The following is a 21782-nucleotide window of genomic DNA, read 5'->3' as shown; positions in this document are numbered from 1 at the left end:
GATCATAGAATCATAGAATTAGAAGAGACCACAAGTCCAACCCCCTGCCATGCAGAAACTCTCAGTCAAAGCATCCCTGACAGATGGCCATCCAGCCATTGTCTAAAGACCTCCAAGGAGGGAGACTCCACCACTCTCGGAGGAAGTGTATTGCACTGTCAGGAAGTTCCTCCTAATGTTGAGATGGAATCTCTTTTCCTGCAGTATGCATCCATTGTTCCATGTCCTGTTCTCTGGAGCAGCAGAAAACAAGCTTGCTCTCTCCTCAATATGACATCTCTTCAAGTACTTAAACAGGGCTATCATATCACCTCCTAACCTTCTCTTCTCCAGACTAAACAGATACTTAATCATATTTCCTGATTGCTTTTGTTTCTCCAGAAATGCTTCTTCCAATTGTCTTCCTGCCCTTGGCTGCTGTGCTACAAGTATCCCTAGCACAGGTATGAAATAATAATAATAATAATAATAATAATAATAATAATAATAACAACAACAACCATAATAATAATGTGACAAGATTATCCTATGATCCACTGTAAAATGGTCATGCAAAGCTGAAGCTTATAGCAGGATAACCAACTGGTATTTTATGCTCAGTTAGCTCAATTCTGAACCAATCATCCACAACAGCTACTGTAAAACAAAAAATTATTGTGGAGAAGGTAGAAATACACTGGACAACGTTTTTGCTGAATCTGAAGAACTCCAAAGAGAAACCACACTTTAAAACCCCCGACCCCCACCTTTTTTTCCTGTTCAGCCCAAATAGTTACTCCCAATCCCCCTCCTTCACCACAGAGGAGGGAATTCTACATCAAAGCTGTCCTAGCGAAAGTGCCATTTGGTTCTTAGTCTCTTCTGCCTTGAGAGATCTATAGATACCGGAATAGAGGGTATCTGTTAACCATCACTCCGTCATAAAACTGCCTGACTGGCGTGAATTGCTTGCTGCTCTCAGCTGACAGTTCCAGATACGTGATCATCCTGAGCATAGCCCATGGTGGCAGCAACTCCTTCCCTGAATGCCTTTCCCTGAGAGATTTAGATACAGGTGTTGTTGACCTAAGATCCATCATGTATGTCTGTCTGTCTGTCTGTCTGTCTGTCTATCTATCTATCTATCTATCTATCTATCTATCTATCTACCTATATATGTGTGAGAGCTTACCCACTGGCCTTCCCTTCTGCAACCGCCCTCGTGTCTAGAAACTATCCCTAATTATCTCACTAACTTATACAATCCCCATGGCAGAATACACCCTGAATCACTGCATGAAGGTGGATTCTGATATTAGCAGCAGTTCTGAGATTACAGTAGGAAACAATAGAAAATGCCACTTAGGAGCTTAGCACACACCAAAATAAAGCAATTTACCACTCCCAAATTCAAGTCAAATTTGGGTTGCCCCCTGGAGCTATCACATGGCTTTTGCCCCCAAAACTGCCGTCTGGGTATAGCTCAGCTCCAATACTGGTCCCTGAACTTCCTTTGGCGGCTATTTTTCAAAGTTGGAAAGCTCCCAACTTTGAAAAATGCCCACCAAAGTGACTTCAGGGACAAGTATTGGATCTGGGCTGCTCCATATAGTGCATGGCATCATGGCGCTCTTCCAGCGCTGCATCCAAATGATGCAGTGCCGAAGGAACACCATACAGCTGCGGCGGCACAACTATGGTGCCCTTTTGAGGGCACAAAAAGGAGCCACTTGTTGCTGCTCCTTTTTGCACCATCAAAAAGTCAGATCGGGGCTACGGCATGAGGTTGCCATGGCCCCAATCCGGCTAGGAAAGCACCAGGATGCTGCCCCTTAGAGGTGGTCTGTTGATCCCCTAAGTTTATTTGGCATAATGAATATATACAACCCTATGCATTATGAGTTTCCCTTTAGTTGTATGGGTATACTGTGACTGACTATGAAGCTAGTTGCTTTCTCTATCTTGCCCATGGAACAGGAAGAGATCTAATGCACTAGTGCATTTTAACTAATTGCTATTTTATAATGGACAAATGACTGTTAACTAATTGATTTACTGCTTCACTGTTAAAATTTTAAAATAATTAAGTAAAGCCACAGTGTGAAACACTGAGTAGTCCCTCTGAACACAGTACTATTTCTGAAGAAACACGTAAGGAATTGTGCTATGAAAATGAGTCAGATTGTTGTTATAAGGGTCATGCAGACAAGCTCAAAGGAGCAGTGCGAGGCCACTCCAGTTCCAACCATGCTTGGACTGCAGCGACTGCATGAGCCCACTCCCGATGTGTGCCACCACCATAGTCCCAAACCAGACCACCAGCAGGAATGGATTATATTGGTTCCTTTTTGGCCTGGTTGTTTTTTGTTGATCCAGCCTCAGTACAGCTTCAGGCTGCTTTCAGGGCATGTGTCGTGTAAACAGCATGCTCCCAATGCAGCCTGAAGCCGCATCATTTTGCCCATCTGTTTTGGGCATTTGTTACTGAATTAGCATTTCCCCCCTAAACTACCTTTATTTATTCATTCATTTACAGTGCGCCCACGTCATACGCGGACGCACCATACACGGCTTTCAGCATACGCTGAAAGCCATGAGGGAGCCCGTGGGAGCCTGCGAGGTGCAAGGGGCACAAGGGGCACATTAAGACTAATGGGGCATGCACCATGGCATGCATGCACCACTGTGCCATCGTGTCGCTGTGCCATACATGAGCCCCATTGTTTTCAGTGGGGCTCGAGCATATGCAGGGTTTTTAATGCGGGGGGTCCGGAATGGATCCCCCGCATAAAAAAAAGGGCACACTGTATTTATATTATTTCATTTTTATGCCACCTTTCTCCCAGAAGGGACCCAAGACAGCTCACAGATATTTATTAGATTTATTAGATGGAACTCAAAGCACCTTTAAACTTTTCATAGTACTCCTTTTGAATACTTACTGCAGATTTATCTGGTTGATGAGCCAACATTATTGCTGGTTTATGTTGGTACACCAACATAATTGTTATTTGACAGGAAAGAAAGTAAAGGAAATAGGAAGAAAGATATAGTTAAGTTATGAACTGTGTATACTCAGGACTGGTTGTACAGGAATAAACATCTCAAGTAGTCATAATAACAAAGGATATAGTGAATACTTCTACAAAATAAAAAGATAGCATAACATAAAGGAGTCATGTCATTGTTTCAATTTACCTGGCCAACCATAAGCTTGATTATGACTATCAAAGTGTTGTCCCTCTACACTCTCTAGCAAACTTTTCATAAAGATCATGCAAATCTTTTCTTTCCCTCCTTATCTGGATTTGGTAAGCTGGTAAAGGAATTTATGAGGTACAACTAAGTACCTGTCTAGGCTACTGATCTTAGGCTACTGTGAAAGCTTAAATTCATACAATACTCACATCAGGATAATGAAGGGCAATTTAATTTTTCATATCTGAGAAATCTGTGGAAATAATTTCTTTTAAACTCCAGGGAGAAAAATCCTTTGTGTTGGGCCTCTCCAAGCAACAACAGCAAGAGATTGTTGACGCATATAATGCTGCCAGGAGAGCAGTGCAACCAACTGCTAGGAACATGCTGAAAATGGTAAACTAGAATTCACTGATACCACCAGATAATATTTGAAGTCTTTACATCGCAAGCAAACTCCCTCCAACTTTACCTGCATGTTGATACAACACAGAACAGCTAAAACAATAGTGTACCCAGATTATTTTTACTTGATAAGATTATAAGGGGTTTAGTTCCAGCTCCAAGGACTACAGTTAAAAAGTATTTACGCATCTACAAATATCAAAGATTTTCCTAATGCAAAATTAATGCATCCAGACAGAAAGGAGTGGGTATTGAGTATATCTATATAACACATGGAAGCATCCACTGTAGTACCCACTTTCTGTCCAGAAAGACACAGTGGTATCCAATATAACAGAAAAATCAATATTACTGAACCAGACATATTTTAAATCTAAAAGAGATTTTAGATAATGAGTCTAATCCCCTGTTTGCAAACTAGCAGTTGCTCAAACACTGAATTAAATTCTTAATTCACTCAAGATTTTCCCAGCCTTAATTCACTCTTTCCCCAGCCTGTCAAGCTCTGTCCTCAGTTTATCTCCTGGTCCTGCAGCTGTCTCAGTAACATATATTTCTTAAAAGCAAAATTTGTCAAACCTACTTCCATCAGTCTTCGGACTTTATCCCATGAGGCTTGAAAAAATGGAATTAGAGTAGGATAGTAGCACCTGTGGTGAGACTTTATCACATGATGCTGTGTTTGTCCAGTAGCTGGTCTGCAGTCCATCTGTTGCTAGAGCATTCCTTCTCACTAACAGTGAGAACCCATCAATCACTACTTTGATCATTTCTTTGCACAGTACTGACTTAAATTATTGTGTCCATGCTATGCATTTCCTTCAAAGTTTTAGGGGCTCTACAGACAGCCCCTAAGGGGTGGCTCCATGCAGCCCCTAGAAGCACTGGATTGGGGCCACAGCAACCACATGCTGCAGTCCCAGTCTGGCCTTTCTGTGGAACAAAAAGAAGCCACAAAAAGCAGCTCCTTTTTGTGCCATGGAAAGGACACTCTATCTGCAGTGGCAGTAGAGGCTTTTCTCCACTTCTTTGGTGCAGTGCATGTAAATGGTGTGCCAAAGATGCAGCATGATGCCACCCACCATGTGGTTGCTTGGGTGGCATTACACCAGCATGGGGGCAGAGTCAGGGTGGTTGGCATGTAGTCACCATGCCCCCACTCTGCCCCCAAGCTGATTCTTTTGCCGGTCTGTACAACCCCTTAGTGAATAGAGTTAGTATGCAGGACTACTGGCAAAGAGATCCAACAGCAACAGCTATCCTGGGATGACAGCACCAGACCAGATTGAGCAGATTCCTAATCAACAGGGAAGACTGGAGTAAACTGGAGCTGAGTGTGATGTGAGATTGCATTGTAAAATGTTATGTCCAGTGAATTTATAAATCAATGGTATAGAACAGTTTAAAAGGAAGGAAATTATTTACTTATTGTTCTTGCCTCTTTCTGTATCCAGGACTGATTTGTCTGACTGCAGTACAATTGAGAGTAATATGCCCTCTTCTGTGCATACACTCCTAACTGGCAACCATATATGCTCTGAAATATTGAAGGAATGGCTACCCCCTTCAATTCAATAGCTGAAGTTGTGCCTGTAGACAGTTTTTTAGAAAGCTAAATTCTGGCTACCCTGGGAAGGAAAATTGGAGGCCCATTTCAGGATCATTCCTCTGACTTGTGTGATTTTAGCTTTTCTCTGTGTGCTTCAATGTATGATAGGATTTGTTATGTCTTATCAGAAATATATATATTTATTTATTTCCTTTGTGAAGGAATGGAGTGAGAGAGCTGCTGAGAGTGCAAAACGATGGGCCGCAGAATGTCTAGGAAGAGCCAGCCTCCTAAAGAACAGATATGTGGATGGTAAATGATATAAAGGAGACAGCAAAAAGGGTTAGATGCTAGATGTATGAACTGGGTCTTTAATGATGGCATTGTTAATATAAAATATAAAACACATGCATCATTTGTTGTTTTAAGGATAGTTATGTTAATACCTAGTTTTATTCCATAAATAGAAAGAAATTGACATTAGGTCTACAATGCTTTTGAGGTGATATATTTGTTACTAAATTTATAAAATCAATAATTTTTGTTAATATTATAATATGCATTTTATAAATTTCATTTAAACACTTTAGGCAAAGTTGGTCTATTTCTGAACAGAGCTTGGGAAAAACTTTTTATAGTTTAACTCCAAGAATTCCCAGTCCAGAATTCCCAAGCCACCGTGGCCACACTACTTAAGAGATTCTGGGAATTTTGGTTTAAAAAGTAACCTTCTTAGACAAGTAACCATTTATGCTGCTCAATAGACTAATGTTTTTACTGGGCCATCTTGGAAGGATGGGATTCAGAGATTTTTCTAGGCTTAGTTCCTTTCTGGATGAGCAAACGCAGAAGGTTGTACTGGGGAACACTTGTTCAACTCCTAGGCTATTGTGCTATGGGATATTGCTGAGCCTAGTTCTGTCCCTCATGCTGTTAAACATACATATGAAACCTCTGGGACAGGTTTCAGGCCTGGTACCATCAGTGTAGTGATGCCATCTAACTCTGTTTCTACCTGAATCCAAGGAATCTTTTCCACCTCAATCCAAGGAAGCAATTTTGGTCCTACATCTCTCTATAATTAGTAATGGGCTGGAAGAGGGCAAACAAATTGAAACTTCGGACCAAAATAGATGGTCGTAAAGCAGGGGGGCTTGATCCAGCCCTTTTGAATGCCAGGTTGGTGCTGCAGCAACTGCACACCGTGCCCCCAACCCAGCTATTTGCTGGCACAAAAGCAGCTCCTTTTTGAACTGGCAAAAAGCCATCTTTTCTGCCACTGGGCAGCTTTTCGGTGCTCCTGCAGCATGCAGTATCTAAACGCCACACTGCGGGAACACTGCAGTGTTGCCTGCCATGTGGGTGGGTGACTTGACACTGGCGTGGGGGCAGCATCAAGGCGTATGTCATCCAAATGCCATGCTTCCCCTGCCAAGATGACTGAAGCTGCCACTCTGTTTCACCCCTTAATCCAGACAAAACAAAGATGTTTCTGGTTAGTAAAAAGCAGATTAAGTAATAGGGATTCAGCCTCTGCTGGATGGATTTACATTCTGTCTAAAGATGCTGCTTTGCAAATTTGATATGTTCCTTTATTCAGACTTGAAATCTCAGTTGTGACCAGGAGTGCCTTTTGAATAGTTAAAACATGTGCATCAGGCCCACATGTGTGTCAAACCCACAAACCACTGCTTCGGCACCCCTCAACCAGGAGTCCTACCAACACCACCACACCACATGCCTCCGTTAAGGCTTAGAAGCAACTATTTCCTGTGGTGGTACTCTCAAGGTCTCCTGCTCTGTCCCTGAAATATGTCCCTGCTGCCGTTTCTCATCATCCCTGATAATAGAGAGAGATTCAAATTGATTTTGTAGCTGCAAGCTCACAGAATCATCCCAGGTTTCTCTACTTCTGTATGTGACATTCCTCCAACCATCTACTTCTGTTGTATGTGAAGTGACCTCCACAGGAAGTCCCCACAAGCCCCAGCAACTTCCTCTGTGTGTTTCCCATCCAAGACCATCTGTTTCATTCTGTTCAGAAAAATCTCTTGCTCCCTAAGATGTTGAAGTGTAGATATCTGGGGCTCCAGCTGCTGGACTTTCTCTTCCAAGAGGGCTACCAACTTGCACTCGGTGTAGGTGAAGTTCCCCACAGTCCTAGGCAAGAAGACAAACATCCCACAAGTGTTTGGTGACTGCAGCAGGTTCCTCAGTGTCCATACTGAGAAGCCTTTAGGAAGTACTGAAACAAGACTGTGGGCTTCCCCTGCTAAACAACAGTGTAAAGAATCCCTGCTGGCTGGGCCTTTGTCCCCAAGCACTATTAGTTCAATCAACAGGGACTATAGTTATGTAGAGAGCTCCTGCCTACTAGCACCTTCCAGGGGCAAGTCTCTAACTCACTTCCTCTGAGTAAAATCCCCACAAGCCCTTTAAGGAAAAGAAGTGAAAAGAAAAAGTGAAAAATTAAAGGAGAACTCCTCCAACACTGTACCAGGTCACCTTTTCCTCTGCACTCCAAAACCTCCTTGACTATATAATAAAAATAAAAAATTGTGCACCTCTGCCTGCAATTATATAGAATTGGGATTCTAGTGGCTCAGTTTAAAAGTTTAAGATCTCACCCAAGCAAAATAGATAAAAAGAACCAGCATTTCCTCATGCAAGGAAGGAACTAGAAATCCTCTGCCAGCAGTTATATAGAATTAGGCTTCTAGCTCCACCCCCCAGTGACCCACAGAAGTGGCTCAAAGTTTAAAAGTTTAAGATGTCACCCAAGCAAAATGGACAAAGAGAACCAGCCTTTCCTCTTCTGTGTCCTAGGTACCTATAAAATGTGTTGACATATTGTAATTGTTTGCAGAACTTAGTAAATTGTTTATTGAATTCAGCAAAAACCGGAAGTTGCTGCAGACTCCTGCTGGTAGCCACTTTTACCTGTAACCTTTAGTAGCATCTCTTTCAGTTCTCAGGTTTTGCTGGCATCACTCATAGACTTTCTTAAATATTTCTACAAACTATTCTTCTTTCCCCCTATTATTAGTAGTATTAGTATTAGTATAACCTACATAAAATAGCATTTAAAAATATCTTTTAGATAGTATTTCGCATACAATATGTAATAAATCACATTAATTATCCATTCTTAATTACCTTATCTAAATCTTATTCATATTATACCATTTAATATTAACTAAACCAGTAATTTAAAAAACACATGACATTATTATTAATATCTTCATTCTTCTTACTGTTTTCTTTTCATCATATACTATTCATAATTCCACAAAAGTATAATACTATTAATTTATCACTAATTCATTTTTTAAATTCCCTCCCACCTCAAGTGTTCCTCATCACCAGAGCCTAAGTCTTCATATTACTCTGGCTAGACAACGTAACTGTTACATGGATTTGTAAGTGGTTGACCGGCCGAACCCAAAGGGTGTTCAACAATGGCTCCTTTTCATCCTGGAGAGAAGTGACCAGTGGGGTCCCACAGGGCTCTGTCCTGGGCCCAGTACTGTTCAACATCTTTATCAATGACTTGCATGACAGAATTGGGGGCAAACTTATCAAATTTGCAGATGACACCAAATTAGGGAGTTTATCTGACAAGGGAAATTGGAAGTATAAGCCAAAGGCAATTTGAATGCAATCATGGGGTTTAACTTTATTGCATGACAACCCACTACATATAAATTCGGGCAATGGGAAGTCAATCCGAACGCAATCATGTGGTTTCACATTGTTGCGTGATAGACTGCCACATGCAAATTTGGGCAATGGCATGCTATTTTCGGGCATTGGGAAGCCAGTTCGAATGCAACACACATTCACGTAATTGCGTTAAACTAGCGACTTTAAGTGAATGCGTTCTGGCCCCACTTTCTTTTCATTCGAATTTAAGAGAAATCCCTCCTGTTTGATAAACTCCTAGGAGGAGTAGCTAATACTCCAGAGGACAGGATCAAGATTCAAAATGACCTTGATAGATTGGAAAGGCTATCAAAATGAATTTCAACATGGAAAAATGTAAGGTACTGCACTTAGGGTGAAAAAATGAAATGCACAGATTTAGGATGAGTGTCACCTGGCTGAATGAAACTACGTGTGAAAGGGATCTGGGAGTCCAAGTAGACCACAAATTGAACATGAGCCAACAGTGCGATGCAGCAGCTAACAAGCCCAATGTAATTTTAGGCTGCCTCAACAGAAGTATAGTGTCTAGATCAAGGGGAGTAATAGTTCTGGTCAGGCCCCACCTGGAATATTGTGTCCAGTTCTGGGCACCACTATTTAAAAAGAATATTGAAAAACTAGAGCGTGTCCAAAGGATGGCAACTGAAATGGTGAAGGGTCTGGAAACCATGCCCTACGAGGAACGCCTTAGAGAGCTGGGGATGTTTAGCCTGGAGAAGAGAAGGTTAAGAGGTGATATGATAGCCCTGTTTAAATACTTGAAGGGATGTCATATTGAGGAGGGAGCAAGCTTGTTTTCTGTTGCTCCAGAGACTAGGACCCGGAGCAATAGATACAAGCTCCAAGAAAAGAGATTCCACCTGAACATTAGGAGGAACTTCCTGACAGTAAGGGCTGTTTGACAGTGGAACAAACTCCCTTGGAGTGTATTGGAGTCTCCTTCCTTAGAGGTCTTTAAACAGAGTCTGGATTGACTTCTGTCAGGGATGTATACCATTAATGAGCAGGTAAGGGAAAGTGGGTGAGGAGGGGGTGTTGCCGTGGTCTACAAAAACAACTTCACCTTGACCAGGATACCTATCCGTAGAACTGACCACATTGAGTGTATTTACCTTTGCCTGAAGGCCAGGGATAGCCTGGGGATTCTGTTGGTTTATCGACCACCCCGTAGCTTAACAGATTCCCTAGCCGAGCTGACACAACTGGTCTTGGAGCTGGTGTTGGAGATCCCCAGGCTTCTTGTTCTGGGGGATTTCAGCATCCCCTTCGAGACCAGTTCTTCTGATCTCACTGGTGCAGCTCAGGAGTTCATGTTTGCCATGACTAACATGAGACTATCCCAGATAGTCTCTGGGCTGACACACTGTGCAGGTCATACCCTTGATGCGGTCTTTTGTACGGATCAGGAATATCCATGGGCGGAAATGGTTTCCACCTCTGCTCTGTCATGGACGGATCATTTCCTGGTCAAGGTTGGACTGAAGGCAACTATCCCCAATCTCCTCGGGGGTGGTATACCTATTAGAACAGTGGCTATAATTCAAGATGGTTAAGAAGTTGACACAAACTCCTTCCACCTTGAATCCTCTTTTTCAACCTACGAGAGCCTGCTGTGTCGCTTTTAACGACCACTTTGCAGATAAAATCTCTCAGATAAGGGCTGACTTAGACGCCGGCATTAGTACAGAGTCAACAAGAGAGGCATCTAGTGACTCCATTAATGAGGTTATCTTGGATCAGTTTCAGTCTTTGAGTACTGATGACGTAGACAAGCTGCTTGTTAAGGTAAAAAAGACCACCTGCCCTCTCGATCTCTGTCCATCTTGGCTGGCCATCCAGGGAGGTGAGGCAACTTAGAAGCTGCTACAATCCATAATCAATGCCTCCCTCAGGGAAGGTTGTTTTCCATTGAGCCTGAAAATTGGCAGTGGTGAAACCCATTCTAAAGAAACCTTCCCTTGATCCCTGGACAAAAATAATTATCGGCCAGTATCTCTTCTTCCCTTCTTGGGTAAGGTGATGAAGAGAGCAAACCAGCTCCAAGCTGTCTTGGATGACACTGATTATCTCGATCCATTTCAAACTGGCTTCAAATTGGGATACGGAGACTGCCCTGGTCGCTTTGGTCGATGATCTCCATCTGTGCATTGACAGGGGAAGTGTGGCCCTGTTGGTGCTCTTGGACATCTCAGCGGCCTTCAATACCATAGACCATGGTATCCTTCTGGAATGCCTGAGAGAGTTGGGAATCGCTGGCTCTGCCTTGCAGTGGCTACGTTCCTACCTCTCGGGCAGATTCCAGATGGTGATGCTGGGGGACAGCTGCTCCTCTGCGAGAGAGCTGACATCTGGCATCCCTCAGGGCAGCATTCTGTCCCCCATGCTGTTTAACATTTACATGAAACCGCTGGGTGAGATCATCCGGAGACACGGGGCAGGGTGTTATCAGTATGCTGATGACACCCAAATTTATTTCTCTATGTCTCGGTCTGCTTCAGTGACCAAGGAGAGTATCTCCCCCCTGAATGACTGCCTGAAGTCGGTAATGGATTGGATGAGGGAAAATAGACTCAAGCTGAATCCAAATAAAATGGAGGTACTTGTGATAGGTAACCCCAATCCGGGTACAGAGATAAGTTTGCCAGTTCTAGATGGGGTTACACTTCCCCTGAAAGACTGCGTCCGCAGATTGGGGGTGCTCCTGGATTCGTCGCTTCAACTGTCTTCTCAGATTGATGTGACAGCCTAGGAGTGCCTGTTATCAGCTTCGGCTGATACGACAGTTGCGCCCCTACCTGGAGCAGCGGGACCTAGAAACAGTCGTACATGCTCTAGTAACCTCTCGCCTTGTTTTCTGCAGTGCACTCTAAATGGGGCAACCTTTGTGCCACGTCCGGAAGCTCCAATTTATTCAAAACATGGCAGCCAGACTGGTCACCGGAAAATCCAAGTTCAACCATATTACACCTATTTTAAAATCAGTACATTGGCTGCCTATTAGCTTCCGGGCACAGTTCAAGGTGTTGGTTATCACCTATAAAGCCCTACATGGCCTGGGTCCAATCTACTTGAAGGAACGCCTCCTCCCATACAAGCCTTCCCATACACTCCGATCCTCTGGGAAAAACCTTTTACAATCTAGAAAGACTAGACTGGCGGTGACCTCCTGGAGGTCCTTTTCTGTCACTGCTCCAAAAACTTGGAATGACCTGGCGGAAGAGATTCGCCAATTATCCTTGCTTGAGGCTTTTAAAAAGGTGACAAAAACCTTTCTCTTCCGGCAGCCTTCCCCAATTGATAATGTCCAGAACCAATTGAATCCCCCTTTTATTATTTTTCTTACTTGTGATTTGTTTTTAACTTTGATGTATAGTTATATATTTTTAAACATTTTTTTTACTGTTTAATTTTATAGTTAATTATATAGTTTATAGTTGGGAGGGAGGGAGGGTTGGGTCGGAGTTTTGTGGGGCTTGTTGTTTTTATTGTTGTATATTGTATTTTCTTTGTTGTTACCCGCCTCAATCCTCAATCGGAAGAGGCTGGATATATTTATTTATTTATTTATTTATTTATTTATTTATTTATTTATTTATTAATTATGAACTGGCCAGGCCTCAGCTGGAATACTATGTTCAATTCTGGGTGCTTTTAAGATTTTTTAAAAGAAATTGGAGGAAGTTCAGAGACGAGCATCAAGCATGATAAGTGGTATGTAGAACAACATATGTATGAGGAAAGATTGAAAGAGTTGGGCATATTCAGACTGTTGAGGAGCTGTCACAGAGAGAAGGGTGCAGGTTTGTATTCTGCTGCCCCAGAGGTCCAACATTAGAGTGGTTCAACAATGGAACCAATTTCCTAGTGAGGTGACCGGGTCTCTTTTTCTGGATGACTTCAGAAAAAGATTGTACAGCTGGGGATATTCTAGATGGATTTCCTGAATCAAGCAGGGGCTTGCACTGAATGGTCTTTGGACCCCTTAAAACTCTATGAATCTATTTCTATGATTCTATGATTGCATTGGCTGTTGTGAATGAGGATTGGGGGAGAAGAGTCAGGCTGGGATACTGAAATTAGCTACCTAACTATGGTGGTTATGTACCTGTAAGTGCCCAAGTTAATTCTAGCCAATAACAATAATAATTTAATATTGATACGCTACATACTTTTCTTTCTTTTTTTTAGGGCATTCTAGCATTCTATATCAAACTCTTTCTAGCAGGAATCCATTCCTGACCTTTAGTGCTGGGGGACTTCAACATCCATGCTGAGATTGCCCTTTCAAGAGTGGCTCAGGACTTCATGGCCTCCATGGCCTCCATGACAACTATGAGTGTGTCCCAAGTGGTAACTGGCCCTATTCATGCTGCTGGGCACACTCTGGGCCTTGTTTTCTGTGCTGGGTGAGGTGATGATGATCTTGGTGTGGAGGAACTCTCCACGGTTCAGTTGTCATGGACAACTCGTAATCTAGTCAGTTTAGACTCACTGGGACTCAGAACCTCTACTGAGGTGGGGGACTGATTAGGATGGTCCGTCCCAGGAGGCTGATGGATCCGGATGGATTCCTGAGGGCTCTTGGGGAGTTTCCTGTCACCTCAGCAGGTGATTCTATTGAAATTCTGGCCAACCTTTGCAATGAGAAATGGGCAAGGCAGTGGACACAATTGCTCCTGAGTGTCACTTCTTACGGAGTGGAGCCAAACCAGTCCCTTGGTTCTCCAGAGAGTTGATGGTGATGAAGCGAGTGAGATGGAGACTAGAGCAATGTTGGCAGACAACTCGAAGGGAATATGACCGAACATGCGCTACAGCCTGTTTGAAGACCAACTCTGTGGCAGTGCAGGCAGCAAAGAAATTGTAAAGTCAAAGGCTTTCATGGCCGGCATCCATAGTTTTTTGTGAGTTTTTTGGCCACTGCTAGAACATGGTCACATAGCCCGAAAAACCCACAAAAAACTATAGCAAAGAAATTATTTTTTGCTGCCAGCATTGCATTTGCACAGAGCCATCCAGCAGACCTGTTCTGAGTGGCCAGGGGTCTTTTACACACTAATCCTCAAGTAGAAAATGCAGACCACTCAGAGGCCCGCTGTGAAGAATTTGCACAGCATTTTGCTGATAAAGTCATTCAGATCCGTTCCAACTTGGATGCTACAGTTAATACAGTACCAGTGTTAATGGATACTTTTCAACTTGTGCAGCCTGATGATGTGGACAAGATCCTTGGAGAGGTAAAAGCCACCACATGTATCTTGGACCCTTGTCCTTCTGATTAAACAGGCCAGAGGGGGACTGGCTGAGTGGGTAACGGAGGTAGTCAATGCCTTCTTACAACAAGGCAGAATTCCATCTTGGCTACAGGAGGCAGTTGTTAGGCCTCTGTTTAAAAGCCATCCTTGGATCCCACAATAATGAGTAATTTTCAGCTCCTGGTCAGTCAAAAGGCAGATCAGGCAATAGGGATCCATCCTGTTGGTTCACAGTTTGGGAGTACTCCTGGATTCAGCTTTGAACCTGGAGGCCCAGGTCTCTACCGTGATCAGGATTACTTTTGCAAATTTAAAACTTGTGCGCCAACTGTGCCTGTTCCTTAAGACATCCGTTCTGGCCTCAGTGGTAATGCTTGGTTACATCACATTTGGACTATTGTAATGCTCACTGTTATGCTGCCTTTAAAGAGTGTTCACAAACTTCAGCTGATCCAAAGAGCTGAAGCCAGGCTCTTAACTGGGGCAGGCTATAGAGATCGCACAACTCCCCTGCTCAAACAGCTCAACTGGCTGCCAGTCTGTTTCCAGACAGAATTCAAAGTGCTGGTGATGACCTATAAAGCCCTATATGGCTCCGGTCCAGGCTATTTGGCAGAACGTACCTCCCTATATGAGCCAGCCAGGGCTCTGTGATCCTCAGGAAAAGCCCTTTTGTCCATCCCACCACCATCACTAGCACAGAGAGGGCCTTTTCAATGGCTGCCCCAGACTCTATTCCAGGGAGGCCAGGATAGCCCCTTTCTTGCTATTGTTCCGCCGGCAGGCTAAGACCTACTTGTTTAGACAGGCTTTTAAAACAGAAAGTTTTTAAGGCATGTGACAGGTTTTTGCTATATTGTTTTAATGTATTTTAAGCATTTTAATCTTTTAAACTTGATTTTAGCATTGAATTTGTTTTAATTATTGTAGCAATTTTAATATAATGACTATTTTAATATAATATGTTTGTATGTTTTTAACTACATGGTGTTGTAAGATGCCCTGGGAGAAGGGTGGGATAGACTGTAATAATAATAGCAAATATTTATTCAGCTGTAACCCATCCAGCTGGAAACAGCCACACTGTGGGTTTTTCCTTTAATTTGCTGGTTAAGAAACTAGTTGCTGAATTGCTTTCTGAAGGAGTGAATGTACATATTTCTCAAAGGAAGTGGTAAGATTTGCTGCCATTGTAGGGTGGGTGGATGCCAGCTTCTGCCAAAAAGAATGTCAAGCAAAGACATGTTACATACTTTTATGTCTAGATAATTCTAATTTTACTGCCAGATAATTAAAGTCTTGGCAGCCTTGTTATAAATTTGCTATTGCTGAAGCTACTGCCATCATTTCAACCCCTCTGAAATACTTCAAGAAATGTCAAATTCACCAGCAGATGTTTGAGGAACTGAGATGTTAAATGCAACATAAAAACATAAAAAATTATGTTTTTTTATCACAGAAATCCTTTGTGGTGAGAGTATATCACAATCAAATTTTGCTAGAAGCTGGGCAGAGGTCATAGGGTACTGGAATTCTTCACACTCACATTTCATATATGGCAAAAGTATGACAGAAGAGTTATGGAGAAAGGCTTTGCCATATACTCAGGTATGAGCAGAGGCTACTTGTTGTTGTTGTTGTTGTTGTTGTTGTTGTTGTTGTTATTGCTGTTGTTGTGTGCCTTCAAGTCATTTCCAATCTATGATGACCCTAAGGCAAATCTATTAAACAGTTTTCTCAGGTTGAAAGTATGTGACTTTCCCAAAGTCACCCAGCATTTCCATGGCTGAGCGGGGAATCAAACCTTGATCTCCAAAGTCCTAGTCCAACCTCAAACCTACCTGTTTAAGATATTATTTGTAGATGCATGTTCTCATTTTCTGTGATAAAATCAAACTCAAAACAATTTACAAATAAAAAACACAACATAAAGGTAAAGCAATTATCACCATAAATCAGCAGCAGAGATCTTGTGACCAATGATATTAAAATTAAAATATGAACTAAAACAAAATGTTAAATGCATGTTTGAAACAGGAAAAGTTACATATGTGATATATTTTGAGAACATAATATACAAAATATTTTCACTTTTGATGCTAACTTTTGTATTATCCTCCTGCATTAATTGTTTTGATACACATGCCTTGAGATGTACACATGGCTTGAGAGAGAGTGACTTTCTAAGCACATATCAATCAGAGCTGCAGCTTTTTCATCAGTATTTAATTGATAAGTGATGTGGAAATATGTCCTGGTTTCTAGAATGCCAAATGCTATTGCTGAAGTGCTGTATTCTATTAATTTTGTAGGTGTCTGAATGTTCAGGTTCAGTTTATTCTTTCTCAGAAGCTCCTGTACAGACATAAGCAAGCAAGCATTATCTTAAGAAACCAGTTTGTATATCTTCTATTTGAGAAGTGAAAGGGATTTTCATCTTGAAAAAGTGTGTTCCACGAAATTAACAAAAATAATAATAAACACAAATCCCTGTCTATATTCTCTCCTCTCTGTCCCCTCACAACTTACTTTAGAAAGAGAAGAAAAATGCCTAAAGGAAAAGAGTGCAATGAAGTAATGCATTTGAACTACTGGAATGTTGCTTCTCCATTACACGGATTTGTTTTGTGTGCCTTCAAATCATTTCTGACGTATGGTGACACTAACGTCATGACTCTAGGTTCTGTAATGGAGTTTTCTTGGCAAGATTTGTCCAGAGGGAATTTGCTTTTGCCTTCCTCTAAGATTGAGAGAGTGTGACTTACACAAGGTCACCTTGATCTCCCAAAATCTTCATCCAGCACTCAAATCACAACAGCACGCTGTTTGTTGTCATGTGCCTCCAAGTCATTTTGGGGACCCTCAGGCCATAACTCTAGGTTTTATCGTGGAGTTTTCTTGGCAAAATTTGTTCAGAGGAGATTTGTCATTGCTTTCCCCTGAGGCTGAATACATGTGACTTGCCCAGGGTCACTCAGTGGGTTTCATGGCTCCTGTCTAGTTCCTGGGGATTGTAGTTTGTTGTATCATCAAAGCTCCCTCACAGAGAAGGCTAAATGTCTCACAGAATTCCTTAGCATTGAGCTAGGACAGTTAAAGCAGTCTCAAACTGGATTATTTCTGCAGTGTTATTTGGGCATAACCTACAGCATCTGGTATTCATTGGTGGGATCTCATCCAATTACTAACCAGAGCTGACTCTACTTAGCTTCTATGACCAGACAAGATCTAGTGTCTTCAAGGAATTTAGGCAGCTATTAAATCTTATTCCTTAACTTTTTAGCCATTCCTTATGTGCTTCCTTATAAATTATTAGCAGATAATGTGCTATCTGCTAATATTGTAGTAACTGTGGCTTCCTTTAAATTGCATTGCTACTGAAAAATTATCAAAGAAAACCCTTAGTCATTATTCGTAATGCATCAGTCTGTTGATGGTTGTTGATGGTTGTAGATGTAAGAAATCATGCAGAATCATATGGATTAAAAATATAGTTTCTTGCACTGTAAAGGAGCTTAATTTCAGCATTCTTACACTGGAAACCAAAGAAAACAACACCAATTACAAATCACTTTAATTTATATACTACATTTATATAGATATATGCATGCACTCCATTAGAACAGCTGTTATGTCATCAAGCACACTGCTAAATTGCACCAAGTTTTCTTCAGCCAAAGAACCAGTGTATGGATCCTGGACAAGAGCCTTCGTCAGGAGACATGTTTAATGATAATTTCCCCTACCCTCAAATTCACCTTGTGAGAAATGAAACACACACACACACACACACACACACACAGCCATCTCCAGGTTGTTGGAGAGTGTTGAGGGGAAAATGAGTGAGGATGTCTCCGGCTCTTTTCCTGTAACAGGATATGCTGCAGCATTGTCACCTGCAGAGACTTCGTGAAAACCCCAGAAGGTCCTTGTGGATGCCTGTCACAATGCACCCAGTTACAGAAAAATAACTGGAGATACTCCTTTTATACTCCCATTCTCTAACACAGAAATGGCCATGCTGCTTACAAGCTGGGTTTAGGGAAAGTTTGGTAGTTGCATTGCATGGTTGCAATAGAATTCTGTCCTCAGTAACAACTAAAAAGAGAGAGTTGCAATGGCATAAATGTGACAGACAGCCCTTTCATATCTGACAAATACATCTGTCGAACACATGTATCAGACAGGTGCCCTCACCAGAAAGATAAGCTGACAGCTGGTATAATGTGCAAAACAGTCAACAGTGTGGCACTGTATGAACTATAAAGGGGAGAAGTAGATATAATTCATTTCTCTTAAATAGCCATACTATTAGATATAATTCATTTCACTTAAATAGCCATACTATTCTGTGATTGTATAATCATGAGACTGGGAGCTGGAATACTTGTTAAATTGTACCCTTTCTTTAAAATCTTTTCTCTCACACAGATGGTTTGGTATAATTCAAATGAGATTGGATGTGCATATGCCTTCTGCCCACTGCAGGAAACTTTCACTCACTTTTATGTATGTCGTTTCTGCCCTACGTGAGTATGAATTCTATATATAATGTTCTCAATTTACTCTGTTCAAAGTTTCCACATGCTCCTTCATTTCATCTAGTAAACTCAAGGCCCTTTCACACTAAACAATTATTGTGCTATGATTCAACTTTAACTGCCATGGCTGCATCCTGTGGAATCCCGGCATTTGTGGTTTGGTAAGAGGCACCAGAGGAGTATGAGAATCCCAAATGCCGCTCTCTAAACTCCCAATCCCATGATTCCATAGGATGATGTCATGGCAGTTAAAATGGAGTCATGGTGTTATAGTCCTAATGTGCAAAATGGCCCCTAATTTATATTTGTTGAAAATAATGTATTCAGCAGCCTGAATTGTAATTTCATATTATTTTTCCAGTGCCCCTAAGGATAAAGGATTAGGCTCAAAAAACATTTATCTGCAATACAAATATAACAACAACTAAAAGAGTTAAAATGTGACAACTATGAAGATAATGACAAAATAATAAAATAAAATATTATATAATTATTTTAAGCATAAACTTACTATATCATGGAAAAGGGGAAATATGTAAGACACTGTTAAGTGGCTATCAGCTAATACACTTCTTGCTGGTAATTTCCCAGGGGACTCAACTACACAGGAGTCTTGCTCCTTGGTGCCTGAATTTCTCAGGAGGAGCTGATCTTGAAATGGGGGGGGGGGGGGGGGGCTCAGGATTAGGTTTGCCATTAATCCCAGAAAACCTGGAAAATCCTGAATTGAAGGAACTAAAAAATGTTCTGGCTGGCTGGGCCATCTGAAGCAGTAAATCCTGGATTTTTCCTTTGTCACTGGCCTAAGGAGAGGTTAAAACATAGCAGTTACAAGGAAGCAGGAAATCGTGCAAGAAAACTGGCAATGACAGGAGCCTCGTCCCACCTGCAGGCTCCGGTTGCTATTGTACAGGCATAGCATTGCCATGGAAAGAAGGCAAGCAGAAATGGCCTTGTGTTGTGTGGTGATTGTGTTGCTAGCTTGAGCCTGGGGAGAGTAAAGAAAGTCACTTTAATCTTTGGGGGCCCTTGGATGCCTCCCTCTCTTCACACCAGTTAAGGGGGGAAAGATGGCAAAAAACTGTCTTAGCTTAGTACTTGTACTGAGGTTGAAGCAAAATGGTAGATTAATATGATGAATTTTCATAATCAGACTGAAAATTAATAATATGCCTTATTATAATAATTTGTGTGTTACTTTCTTAAATCAATAATCAAAAAGAAATTTGAGATAAATCAATGCTGCTACCGAATGCTGCTACCGTATGAGCTATCAAAGCTGTGTAATCCATTTATCTATATCTGAAGAACTGAACTTTGATGGCTGATGTCCTCTGTGTTTTCAGAGGAAACATATTAGAAATGTTATCGAAGCCCTACAAAGAAGGTCCGACATGTGGAGACTGTCCTAACAACTGTGACAATAAACTCTGCAGTAAGTGATTGACTGTATAAAGCAGTTGTTCTGGATAATTTGTATCGTCTTCTAAGGTCCAAAACACACTGCAGAAATAATCCAGTTTGAGACCATTTCAACTGCCATGGCTCAGTGCTATAGAATCCTGGGAATTGTAGTTTATTATGGCACCAGAGCTCTCTGACAGAGAAGGCTAAATGTCTCCAAAAATACAATTCCCAGAATCCCCTAGCATTGAGCCAGGACAGTTGAAGTGGTCTCAAACTGGATTATTTCTACAGTGTGTTTTGGACCTAAGTCAGTTTTCTTTTTAAAAGCATTAATTGTTCCATAATTTCTTGCAAACCTTAGAGAATCATTGTCTATTTCTATTAGACCAATAGTGACCAATGCTATATCATGGTTTTCCAACACCTAATTGCACCAAAAAGTCTCTGTTTTGAGCATCTGATGAATGAAACTCCTGAAAGACTAGAAACCTTAACCCAGTGCTGCTCAGTGGACTATTTCATTGCTAGCCTTTAAGAAGTGTAGTATTAAGGAAGACCTATTTGAGGGATGCTAACAAAAGATACTGTATGTAGGTTTTTTTTTTTTTTGCTTTTTGTTCTTTTGAATAAGAATGAAAAATGTCAACATTTTCTGAGTGATGGGCAAGATTATGAAATAATAATAATAATGATAATGATAATAATGTATTTCAGGATGTTTTAGGTGAAATGCCTCATTTTGTACAAAAACAATGGCCAGAATACTGTATTAGCTTGTACTTAATGAAATGACTTCTCCTGGCCCAACCTGCCCAAACTTTACGGAAGCATCATTCAACCATGCTCATCAGAATGGCACTCATTTTCTCCATGCAGCTGATCTAAAGAAGGCTGGGGGCCAAGCTTGGCAATAGTGTCAAAATGGTAAATGTGTAATGTAAGTAGTTATCATAAGTGCAAAACAGGAACCAAAGGGCCATTCTGCTGATGATCAGAGCATGGTTGAATGATATTTCCATCTGGCCAGGAGACATTAAATACTAAGTTAAGTACTTAGTTAAGTTACTTATCTGATACAGGATCCAGCCAATGTACAAAATACACTTTTACACACAAAAATTGAATTAGGAATCAATACCATTTTTTACACAAATACTGAATAAAACGGAAAAATTAAAATGTCTTGACTGGTCTTTTTGCTCTTATGCAAAAAATATCAGTTTGCCATTTTTGCAACACCTTTCCTCATCAAGCTTGAGAAAATTTGTGAATATTCTTTACACTTAGTCTACATCCTGCAAAGCACAGAGAATTTTTTTTTAAAAAAAGGGTTCAATCTCATCTAACTGTTTTTTTAATTATTCGTTTTAGCCAATCCATGCAAGTACAAAAATGAGTACAGTGCTGAGCAGTGTGCACAAACATTAGACAACTTTGATTGTGAAATGGACTTCGTCCAGAAAAAATGCAAAGCTTCCTGCAACTGCAAAACAGAAATTGTGTAATAAAAATGGGTTTCATAAGTCTCTTCAAATAATTCTTCTGAATGTGAAAAATGAGGAAACAGAAAAGGATAGAAAATACGGAAACAAAAAAAGATAGCCACCCTTAATGGCTAACATTTCAGAATTGATAGTTGTCAGTTTTTTCACCTTTATGACTTTTAATGTCTTTTCCTGATGAAGAACTTGAAAAAGCTCACATTATGTATTTTGTGCATTTTCAAATAATAATAATAAAAAA

The 21782-nt window shown here is 41.1% G+C and overlaps 1 protein-coding gene across 1 annotated transcript; it reads left to right on the top strand.

The window, feature by feature from the left end:
• Positions 1 to 383: 383 nt before the first annotated feature.
• Positions 384 to 21544, top strand: LOC149313454 (cysteine-rich venom protein TEL1-like). Its single transcript, XM_089522493.1, has 7 exons — positions 384 to 443; positions 3460 to 3573; positions 5353 to 5443; positions 15551 to 15699; positions 18523 to 18620; positions 19979 to 20067; positions 21411 to 21544. Exons 1-7 carry the CDS (start codon positions 384 to 386, stop codon positions 21542 to 21544), a joined length of 735 nt encoding a protein of 244 aa, XP_089378619.1.
• The last annotated feature ends 238 nt before the right edge of the window (positions 21545 to 21782 follow it).

This window comes from Sceloporus occidentalis, unplaced genomic scaffold, assembly GCF_023333645.1.
Source record: "Sceloporus occidentalis isolate IW3139 unplaced genomic scaffold, rSceOcc1.0.p SCAF_4, whole genome shotgun sequence".
NCBI lineage: Eukaryota > Metazoa > Chordata > Lepidosauria > Squamata > Phrynosomatidae > Sceloporus > Sceloporus occidentalis.
Note: the sequence above shows the minus strand (reverse complement) of the source record. Positions and strands in the feature narration are given on the sequence as shown.